At 58.6% G+C, this 11,512-nt stretch overlaps 1 protein-coding gene across 2 annotated transcripts; it reads right to left on the bottom strand.

Annotated features, from left to right (window-relative positions):
- Nucleotides 1-107: 107 nt before the first annotated feature.
- Nucleotides 108-4,834, bottom strand: NR2C2AP (nuclear receptor 2C2 associated protein). 2 transcript variants are annotated; one of them, XM_083879987.1, is made up of 6 exons: nucleotides 4,819-4,834; nucleotides 4,462-4,508; nucleotides 3,222-3,312; nucleotides 3,035-3,140; nucleotides 1,378-1,445; nucleotides 109-401 (listed from the first exon to the last, which is right to left on the bottom strand). In XM_083879987.1, exons 2-6 carry the CDS (start codon nucleotides 4,500-4,502, stop codon nucleotides 276-278), a joined length of 432 nt encoding a protein of 143 aa, XP_083736113.1. In that variant the 5' UTR covers nucleotides 4,503-4,508; nucleotides 4,819-4,834; the 3' UTR covers nucleotides 109-275. The 2 variants fall into 2 exon arrangements, with proteins under 2 accessions (XP_083736114.1, XP_083736113.1); XM_083879988.1 differs by lacking the exon at nucleotides 4,819-4,834 and having other exon boundaries at nucleotides 108-401; nucleotides 3,222-3,291; nucleotides 4,462-4,507.
- Nucleotides 4,835-11,512: the final 6,678 nt, after the last annotated feature.

Genomic DNA, 11,512 nt, shown 5'->3' with positions numbered 1-11,512 from the left:
CCAAACAGCTCAGGGGTGACAACACAGGGAGGGGACATTTCTCACATTTCTCCTCCATCCCAAACCCTATTGAGGGCTCGTTCCCAGGAGCAGCAACAATATCATTAATAATTAATTATTAAAAACAGGAATTGATCATTTATTGATCCCGTTCCACACAACCCCCCCCCCGCCCCGTGTCCTTCAGCAGTGTCACCTCAGGGGACAAGTGACACCCCTCAGGGGACAAGTGACACCCCTCAGGGGGTCTCAGAGCCCCCCAAGGTGGGCTCAGCTCAGCCCCCCTGGAGCCTCTCCCCGAGCACCCCCAGGTGATAAACCACGATCCTGCCAAAGAAATCCGTGCTGCTCCCAAAGGTGATTCTCAGCTTGTCCAGCACCGTCTCCTCCACCTGGAATCTGTGCAGTGCCCAGTGAAGGGGTAACAGGAGGATTTGGGATGTCAGACCCATCCTGAGGAGCAAAATTCCCCCCAAAAAACCCCAAATTCCTCCCCAGACCCGCCCTGAGCAGCAAAATTCCCCCCAAAAAAACCCAAATTCCCCCCCAGACCCACCCTGAGCAGCAAAATTCCCCCAAAAAAACCCAAATTCCCCCCCAGACCTGCCCTGAGCAGCAAAATTCCCAAAAAAAACCCCAAATTCCCCCCCAGACCCGCCCTGAGCAGCAAAATTCCCCCAAAAAAACCCAAATTCCCCCCCAGACCTGCCCTGAGCAGCAAAATTCCCAAAAAAACCCAAATTCCCCCCCAGACCCGCCCTGAGCAGCAAAATTCCCCAAAAATATCCCCGAATTCCCCCCCAGACCTGCCCTGAGCAGCAAAATTCCCCAAAAAAACCCAAATTCCCCCCCAGACCCGCCCTGAGCAGCAAAATTCCCCCAAAAAACCCAAATTCCCCCCCAGACCTGCCCTGAGCAGCAAAATTCCCAAAAAAACCCCCAAATTCCCCCCCAGACCCGCCCTGAGCAGCAAAATTCCCCCCAAAAAACCCCAAATTCCCCCCCAGACCCGCCCTGAGCAGCAAAATTCCCCCCAAAAAACCCCAAATTCCCCCCCAGACCCGCCCTGAGCAGCAAAATTCCCCCAAAAAAACCCAAATTCCCCCCCAGACCCGCCCTGAGCAGCAAAATTCCCCCCAAAAAACCCCAAATTCCCCCCCAGACCCGCCCTGAGCAGCAAAATTCCCCAAAAAAACCCAAATTCCCCCCCAGACCTGCCCTGAGCAGCAAAATTCCCCCCCTAAACCCCAAATTCCCCCCCAGACCTGCCCTGAGCAGCAAAATTCCCCCCAAAAAAACCCATATTCTGCCCTGAGCAGCAAAATTCCCCCCAAAAAAACCCCAAATTCCCCCCGTCATCACCCTGGGAAAGGATATTTGCATGGTGTGGTTGTCCTGGGGGTAGAGCTCTGATATTTTCACCAGTTCCTCACCAGTTCTGCAGCCTGGGGAGGGCAAAGGGGGAAGCTCCAGGTGCTGTCCCAAAGTCCCAAAATCTTCCCTGGCTCCCAGCAGCAGCCAGAGGCTCCCAGCTCCTCTTTATTCCCTCACAAAGCTGTTGCAGGTGTTCCCAAAATCTTCTCTGACTCCCAGCTCCTCTTTATTCACATATAGTTGCTCCAGGTGCTCTCATCTCCTGTCCCAAAATCTTTTCTGGCTCCCAGCTCTTCTTTATTCACCCACAGAGCTGCTCCAGGTGCTCCCAGGAGTCTCCAGGTCCTTTCCCAAATTTTTTCCTGGCTCTCAGTAGCACCCACAGGCTCCCAGCTCCTCTTCATTCACCCATGGATTTGTTCCAGGTGTTCCCAGGTGCTCCCAAAATCTTTTCTGGCTCCCAGCTCCTCTTTATTCCCCCATGGAGCTGCTCCAGGTGCTCCCAGCTCCTGTCCCAAAATCTTTTCTGGCTCTCAGCAACATCCAGAGGCTCCCAGCTCCTCTTTATTCCCTCACAGAGCTGCTCCAGGTGCTCCCAGGAGCCTCCAGGTGCTGTCCCAAAGTCCCAAAATCTTTTCTGGCTCCTAGCAGCACCCAGAGGCTCCCAACTCTTTATTCACCCATGGATTTGTTCCAGGTGTTCCCAGCTCCTGTCCCAAAATCTTCCCTGGCTCCCAGGGCATCCAGGAGCTCCCAGCTCCTCTTTATTCCCCCATGGAGCTGCTCCAGGTGCTCCCAGCTCCTCTTTGTCCACCCACAGAGCTGCTCCAGATGCTCCCAGGAGCCTCCAGGTCCTGTCCCAATTTTTTTTTCCTGGCTCCCAGCAGCACCCACAGACTCCTAGCTCTTCTTATTCCCCCACAGAGCTGCCCCAAGTGCTCCCAGGAACCTCCAGGTCTTGTCCCAAAATCTTCCCTGGCTCCCAGCAGCACCCAGAAGATCCCAGCTACTCTTTATTCCCCCACAGAGCTGCCCCAAGTGCTCCCAGCTCCTGTCCCAAAATCTTTTCAGGCTCCCAGCAGCATCCAGGAGCTCCCAGCTCCTCTTTATTCACCCACGGAGCTGCTCCAGGTGTTCCCAAAATCTTTTCTGGCTCCCAACTCCACTTTATTCACCCACAGATTTGTTCCAGGTGCTCTCAGGTGCTGTCCCAAAATTTTCCCTGGCTCTCAGCTCCTCTTTATTCACCCATGGAGCTGTTCCAGGTGCTCCCAAAATCTTCTCTGGCTCCCAGCTCCTGTTTATTCACCCATGGATTTGTTCCAGGTGCTCCCAGGTGCTGTCCCAAAGTCTCCCCGGGCTCACAGCTCCTGTTTATTCCCCCACAGAGCTGCTCCAGGTGCTCCCAAAATGTTCCCTGGCTCCCAGCTCCTCTTTATTCACCCATGGATTTGTCCAGTGCTCCCAGGTGCTGTCCCAAAGTCTCTCCTGGCTCCCAGCTCCTGTTTATCCCCCCCAGAGCTGCCCCAGGTGCTCCTGAACCCCTCCTGGGGCTCTGGGAAGGGCAGACAACTCTCCCCGACCCTCCCTGTCCCCCCCTGCGGGCCCCAGGTGCGGGTAAACTGAGGCAGGAGCCCCCAGCCCCAGGGGCCTCTCTCACCTTCCAGCGTGCAGAGCCGGCTGGAAAATCCCCCCTGGAACTGGATGTGGAGCTGGGAGACCTTCACGGGGCTGGGGAAATCCAGGGTGACCCACTGGGACGTGCCCTGGGTGGGGACAGTGGGGTCACCGCGGTGTCACAGGGCACGGGGGGGGGTGACAGGTGTCCCCTGTCCCTGTCCCCACACCTGGTCCGAGTTCCAGCAGGTCTCGTCGCTGCCATCGAACAGGTGCTGCTTCCCAAAGTGCTTCACGTCCCTGTGGAGCACCGAGCTGACCCTGCGGGGACAGTGCCACCATCCCCTGGGGACATGGGGACAGTGCCACCCCTGGGGACATGGGGACAGTGCCACCATCCCCTGGGGACATGGGGACAGTGCCACCCCTGGGGACATGGGGACAGGGGACAGTGCCACCATCCCCTGGGGACATGGGGACAGCGAGTGACCCTGCGGGGACAGTGCCACCCCTGGGGACATCAGGGACAAGGGACAGTGCCACCCCTGGGGACATGGGGACAGTGCCACCATCCCCTGGGGACATCAGGGCATGGGGACAGTGCCACCATCCCCTGGGGACATGGGGACAGCGAGTGACCCTGCGGGGACAGTCCACCCCTGGGGACGTGGGGACAGGGGACAGTGCCACCCCTGGGGACATCAGGGACAGGGGACAATGCCACTCCTGGGGCATCAGGGACATGGCAGGGCCAGGGGACAGTGCCACCCCTGGGGACATGGGGACATGGGGACAGTGCCACCATCCCCTGGGGACTTCAGGGACAGGGGACAGTGCCACCACCCCCAGGGACATGGGGACATGGCAGGACATGGGGACAGTGCCACCCCTGGGGACGTGGGGACAGTGCCACCCCTGGAGACATAGGGACAGTGCCACCCCTGGGGACGTGGGGACAGTGCCACCCCTGGGGCATCAGGGACAGGGGACAGTGCCACCCCTGGGGACATCAGGGACATGGGGACAGCGAGTGACCCTTCGGGGACAGTGCCACCCCTGGGGACTTGGGGACAGTGCCACCCCCCCGGGGACATGGGGACAACGAGCGACCCTGTGGGGACAGTGCCATCCCTGGGGACATGGGGACATCAGGGACATGGGGACAGTGCCACCATCCCCTGGGGACATGGGGACAGTGCCACCACCCCCTGGGGACATGGGGACAGCAAGTGACCCTGCGGGGACAGTGCCACCCCCTGGGGACGTGGGGACAGTGCCACCATCCCCTGGGGACATGGGGACAGTGCCACCCCCTGGGGACATGGGGACAGTGCCACCCCCTGGGGACGTGGCGACAGTGCCACCCCTGGGGACATGGGGACAGTGCCACCCCCTGGGGGACATTACGGCCAGGGGACACGGGTGACAGCAGGAGGGGACACAGGTGACAGCAGGAGGGGACACACTCACCGTGTGGCCGTGCGGGGACACACCAGGGGCTCCAGCGGCATCGCTGCCTGCGGGGACACGGTCAGGGAGGGGCATGGGGACACCTGGGGACAACGGGGACACCTGGGGGCGGGGGGGAGAATGGAGACCCTTGGACTGTACTGGGGACCCCCGAACAGCGCTGGGGACCCTCGGCCAGTCCTGGGGACCCCCCGAGCCGCACTGGGGACACCCGGACAGTATTGGGGACACCCGGACAGTATTGGGGACACCCCAGGAAGCACCGGAGACCCCTGAGCATCCCCGGGGACCCCCGGCCAGCCCTGGGGACCCCCGTGGGCTCCTCCCCGTCCCCTCCCGGGGCCGCCCCGCACTCACCGCCCGCCGCAGGAAGAGGCGGAGCCGCCGCCCCGGCCCCGGTGTCCGGTACCGCCCCCGGCACGCGGGGATGGCGGGGATGGCGGGTCCGTGTCCCCTCTTGTGTCATCAGGACCCCCCCCCCTGTGCCACCGGGACCCCTCCGTGTCCCCTCTATGCCAGCCGGACCCCCCTGTGCCACCCGGGACCCCTCTGTGTCCCCAAGCTCCGGGGGCGACAGCTCCGTGTCCCTCTGTGCCACCGGGACCCCTCCGTGTCCGGTGTCCCCCTCTGTTCCCGGTGCTGGGGGGACCCGGGCGGGGGGCGCGGGGGGCGCGGGGACCATCCCGGGGAAGCTCTGAGGGTGGAGCTGGAGGGACAGGGACAGGGACCGGGACAGGGACAGGGATGGGACAGGGGCAGGGACAGGGACAGGGACAGGGATGGGACAGGGATGGGACAGGGACAGGGATGGGACAGGGACAGGGACAGGGGCAGGGGCAGGGACAGGGGCAGGGACAGGGGCAGGGGCAGGGACAGGGACAGGGACAGGGACAGGGGCAGGGACAGGGATGGGACAGGGACAGGGACAGGGACAGGGACAGGAACAGGGGCAGGGGCAGGGACAGGGGCAGGGGCAGGGATGGGACAGGGACAGGGGCAGGGGCAGGGACAGGGATGGGACAGGGACAGGGACAGGGACAGGAACAGGGACAGGGACAGGAACAGGGGCAGGGGCAGGGACAGGGGCAGGGATGGGACAGGGACAGGGACAGGGACAGGGACAGGAACAGGGGCAGGGGCAGGGACAGGGGCAGGGGCAGGGATGGGACAGGGACAGGGGCAGGGGCAGGGGCAGGGACAGGGATGGGACAGGGATGGGGACAGGGACAGGGGCAGAGACAGGGACAGGGACAGGGACAGGGACAGGGATGGGACAGGGATGGGACAGGGATGGGACAGGGACAGGGATGGGACAGGGAAGGAGCGCAGGGTGGGAGGGATCGCCGCATTCCCGAATCCCTGCACATCCCTGTGCATCCCTGGCTCCCTCTTTATCCCTGAATTCCTGAATTCCTGCAGCCCCACACACCCCTGCAAATCTCTGCACACCCCTGCAGACCCCTGCAGATCCCTGCTAATCCCTGAATCCCTGCAGGATCCTTCCACAGCCCGGCAACGCTGCACCTGCCAGCCCATCCCTGCTCATCCCTGCATCTCCCTGCTCATCCCTGAATCCCTGCTCATCCCTGAATCCCTGCTCTTCCCAGCCCATCCCTGTATTCCTGCATCCCTGTATCCCTGCACCTCCCAGCCCATCCCTGCATCTCCCTGCTCATCCCTGCTCATCCTTGCTCATTCCTGCATCCCTGTATGCCTGCATTCCTGCACCTTCCTGCTCATCCCTGCTTATCCCTGCATTCCCATATCCCTCCATCCCTGCTCATCCCTGCATTCCTGCATTCCTGTATCCCTGCATCCCTGCATTCCCGCATTCCTGCATCCCTGTATCCCTGCATCCCTGCATTCCCGCATTCCTGCATCCCTGTATCCCTGCATTCCTGCACCTTCCTGCTCATCCTGGCATCCCTGCCCACCCCAGCTTCCCTGCTCACCCCTGCTCATCCCTGCCCACCCCTGAATTCCTGCTCATCCCTGCTCATCCCTGCCCACCCCTGAATTCCTGCTCATCCCTGCTCATCCCTGCTCACCCCTGCATTCCTGTATCCCTCCATCCCTGCTCAGCCCTGCATCCTTTTTCATCCCTGTTCATCCGGACATCCCGGCATGGTTTAGCAACCCAGCATCCCTGCTTATCCCTGCTCATCCCTGCCCACCCCAGTATCCCTGAATCCCTGCTCATTCCTGCCCACCCCTGCATCCCTGCTTATCCCTGCTCATCCCTGCCCACCCCAGCATCCCTGAATCCCTGCTCATTCCTGCCCACCCCTGCATCCCTGCTTATCCCTGCTCATCCCTGCATCCCTGCACCTTCCTGCTCATCCTGACATCCCTGCCCACCCCTGAATTCCTGCCCACCCCTGCATTCCTGCTCACCCCTGCTCATCCCTGCCCACCCCTGCATTCCTGCTCATCCCTGCTCATCCCAGCATCCCTGCACCCCAGCCTGTCCCTGCCCGTCCCTGCCCACGGCAGCCCCGCAGAGCTCCCGGTGCCGGGTGAGTCACGGCGGCCGCGCCGAGGCCGCCTCGGCTCCGTCACCGGCAAAAATAAACCCGGCGAGAGCTGCGAAGCCGCCGCCCCCTCCTCGTCCCCGTTCCCATCCCTGTCCTTGTTCCCATCCCCGTCCCCATCCTCGTGCCTGTCCCCGTTCCCATCCCTGTCGCTGTTGCCGTTCCCGTCCCTGTCCCCATCCCTGTCCCTGTCCCCATTCTTGTTCCCCACCCCCGTCCCTGTCTCCATCCCCGTCTCCATTCTTGTCCTCTGTCCCCATCCCCATTCTCGTCCCCATCCCTGTCCCCATCCCCATCCCCGCCTCCGTCTACTGTTCCCATCCCCATCCCTGTCCCCATTCCCATCCCTGTCCCCATTCCCATCCCTGTCCCCATTCTCATCCCTGTCCCCATCCCCATCCCTGTCCCCATTCTCATCCCCATCCCCTGTCCCCTTCCTCGTCTCTGTTCCCATCCCCATCCCTGTCCCCATCCTTGTCCCCATCCCTATCCCCATCCCCATCCTTGTCCCTGTCCCCGTCCCCATTCTTTTGCCCTGTCCCCATCCCCGTCCCTGTCCCTGTCCCCATTCCTGTCCCCACACTGCCCCAGGTCTCGGCCCTGTCTGGGGACACACTGCTACCCACATGCACATGTGACACACATGTCACACACATGTCACACGCCTGTGCACACACCCACAGGGACATGTGTGACCAGCTCAGCCTTTCTCCTCCTCCTCCTCCTTCCCCCGTCGAGTTTCGCTGGAGAAATTGGGTCAAAAACCGCAGGAGCCTCATTTGCCCCCGGGCTAATTGTTCATCTGGGGACGGAGCTGCCACTTCTGCCACCGCCGTGCTCGTCACCTCATCCTACCATATATAATATATATGATAACATACTATATATAATATATTACATAAAATAGATATAATATATATAATATATATATAAAAAAATAAAAACTACATACAATATATTTCTATATCATTCTATAAATAAATCTATACATTCAAACCCATCTCAGGCCCATCTCCAGCCCCTCTGTTCTCGCCGGGGCCGGGGCAGGAAACGAGCCCTCGGAGCCTTTTGTTGTTGTTGTGCCTTTCACCATTAATTACTTGTGCTCATTAATTGATTTCCACTTCCGTCAATTCCAGCCCGTGAGAGGAATGACGGATTTGTCTTTACCAACAAACTCCGGGGACATAAAACCAGCACCGGGAGATAAAATAAATAATAAGAATTCCACTGATTGATGGATGGAAAATCAAGATATTTGCTGATAAATTGAATTTCTTGATTTATTAATTTTATTTATTTATTTGTTTGTTTGTTTTAGTCTGTCTATTATTTATTCTCTTATTTATCTGTTCTCCTTATAATTTATTTTTTATTATTTTATTTGTTATTTTATTTATTATGTATTATTTTATGTATTATTTTATTTATTATTTTATTTATTATTTTATTTATTCCCTCCTCAGCACACAGGACGGTTTGGTTTTGGTTTTTTTCTTAGGAAGGATTTAGATAGTAAAGGATAGAATTACCATTAATTTGTTATAATTTTTTATTCATAATAAAGAATCTGTATTTATATAGTAAAGGATATAATTACCATTAATTTTTATATTTATTTATTACTAATAAATACTTTATATAGTAAACTATATCATTACCATTATTTTTATATTTATTTATTTATTAATAATAAAGAGTATATATTTATATTATTGTTGTTATTATATGTATATGTATATGTATAGAAATAGAAATAGAAATAGAAAATATATTTATATTTATAATATATTTATATATATTTATACCTATAATTATTTTTATATATTTATTTGTATTTAGTTATTTTTATTTATATTATATTTATTTAATTTTATATCTCTATTTATATAAATATATAATAATATTATGATAAATATAATATAAATTAGTATAAATGTAATAATATAATAAATATAATAATAAATTACTATAATATAATATAATATAATATAATATAATATAATATAATATAATATAATATAATACAATATAATATAATATTGTATTATATTATATTATATTATATGTATAATAATAAATATAATATTTATTATTTAAGCCACAAACTGGCGTTTAATCCCCAAAGGGATGACGTCACCGGTGTCGCAGCAGTGTCCCCAGAAGTGTCACCACCCGTGTCACTGTGAGCAGGTGTGTGTGTCATTAATGAGCCTGGCTTAATGAGCGGGGACAATTAACAGCAATTAACAGCCTGGGTAATGAGCCAGGGAGGGGCTGCTGCGGATTGTGGCCGGTGTCACATCCAGTGTGTCACCCGTGTGTGTCACCGTGTGTCACATGTGTGTGTCACCTGTGTGTGTCACCCGTGTGTCACCCGTGTGTCACCTGTGTGTGTCACCTGTGTGTGTCACCTGTGTGTGTCACCCGTGTGTCACCGTGTCCCCGGCTCAAAATCAGGCACAGGGGCCAGCTGGTGGCATCGCCACCGTGTCCCCTCCTGTGTCCCCTCCTGTGTCCCCTCCTGTGTCCCCTCCTGTGTCCCATCCCGTGTCCCCTCCTGTGTCCCCTTCCTGTGTCCCCGCTCGTGTCCCCCCCTTGTCCCCTCCCATGTCCCCTCCAATGTCCCCTCTAATGTCCCCTCCGTGTCCCATCCTGTGTCCCCATTCGTGTCCCCTCCCTGTGTCCCCTCCAATGTCCTCTCCAGTGTCCCATCCTCATGTCCCCGGCCCAAAATCACTCACAGGGGCGAGCTGGTGGCATCGCCACCGTGTCCCCTCCTGTGTCCCCTCCGTGTCCCTTCCGTGTCCCCTCCAGTGTGCCATCCTGTGTCCCCCCCGTGTCCCCTCCCGTGTCCCCTCCTGTGTCTCATCCCTGTGTCCCCTGCAGTGTCCCTTCCAATGTCCCTTCTGTGTCCCATCCCTGTGTCCCATCCCTGTGTCCCCTTCAATGTCCCATCCCGTGTCCCCTCCAATGTCCCCTCCAGTGTCCCCACTCGTGTCCCCCCCGTGTCCCCTCCGTGTCCCCTCCTGTGTCCCCTCCTGTGTCCCCTCCCTGTCCCAGGTGCGGCTCCGGCTGCCGGAGGGGGAGGGGAAGGGCAGGGGGGGAAGGGCAGCGCCGTTTCCATGGAAACCACAAAAATCAAATGGATTCCCGCGGCCTGGGGCTGCCCGGGGACCCCGCGGGGACACTGGGGACACTGCGGGGACACTGCGGGGACACTGGGGACACTGCGGGGACACTGCGGGTGGCACCGGGCTGAGGGGACGAGGGACAGCGCGGGAAAGGTTCCACCGTCCTGGCTGTCCCCTGTCCCCTCCTGGGTCCCGCTGTCCCCTCCTGGGTCCCCTTGTTCCCTCCTGGCTGTCCCCTGTCCCCTCCTGGATCCCCCTGTCCCCTCCTGGCTGTCCCCGGTCCCCTCCTGGGTCCCGCTGTCCCCTCCTGGGTCCCCCTGTCCCCTCCTGGCTGTCCCCGGTCCCCTTCCCATCCCATTGTCCCCTCCTGGTCCCCCCTGTCCCCTGCACATCCCCCTGTCCCCTCCTGGCTGTCCCCTGTCCCCTCCTGGGTCCCGCTGTCCCCTCCTGGGTCCCCCTGTCCCCTCCTGGCTGTCCCCTGTCCCCTCCTGGGTCCCCCCTGTCCCCTCCTGGCTGTCCCCTGTCCCCTCCTGGTCCTGGTTCCCCCTTGTCCCTTCCTGGGTCCCTCTGTCCCCTCCTGGCTTTTCTTGTCCTCTCCTGGCTGTCCCCTGTCCCCTCCTGGGTCCCGCTGTCCCCTCCTGGGTCCCCCTGTCCCCTCCTGGCTGTCCCCTGTCCCCTCCTGGGTCCCCCCTGTCCCCTCCTGGCTGTCCCCTGTCCCCTCCTGGTCCTGGTTCCCCCTTGTCCCTTCCTGGGTCCCTCTGTCCCCTCCTGGCTTTTCTTGTCCTCTCCTGGCTGTCCCCTGTCCCCTCCTGGCTGTCCCCTGTCCCCTCCACATCCCCTCCTGGGCCGTCCATCCCGGCAGCTCCGCGGGTTGTCCCCGGGCCCGGGCCCTCCCTGCTGTCCGTCTGTCGGTCCGCGGGTCGGTCTGTCCCGGCTGCGGGGGCCCGTTAACGAGCGCGGGGCCCGTTAACGGGCGCGGGGCCCGTTAATGGGCGCGGGGCCCGTTCATGAGCGCGGGGCCCGTTAATGGGCGCGGGGCCCGTTCATGGGCGCGGGGCCCGTTAATGGGCGCGGGGCCCGTTCATGAGCGCGGGGCCCGTTCATGAGCGCGGGGCCCGTTAACGAGCGCGGGGCCCGTTCATGGGCGCGGGGCCCGTTCATGAGCGCGGGGCCCGTTCATGGGCGCGGGGCCCGTTCATGGGCGCGGGGCCCGTTCATGAGCGCGGGGCCCGTTCATGGGCGCGGGGCCCGTTCATGGGCGCGGGGCCCGTTCATGAGCGCGGGGCCCGTTAACGAGCGCGGGGCCCGTTAATGAGCGCGGGGCCCGTTAATGAGCGCGGGGCCCGTTCACGAGCGCGGGGCCGATGGATGTGGCCGCTCTCCCGG

The sequence above is a fragment of the Zosterops lateralis genome (genome assembly GCF_965231275.1).
Source record: "Zosterops lateralis genome assembly, chromosome: 29".
In the NCBI taxonomy this organism is placed as follows: Eukaryota; Metazoa; Chordata; class Aves; order Passeriformes; family Zosteropidae; genus Zosterops; species Zosterops lateralis.
Note: the sequence above shows the minus strand (reverse complement) of the source record. Positions and strands in the feature narration are given on the sequence as shown.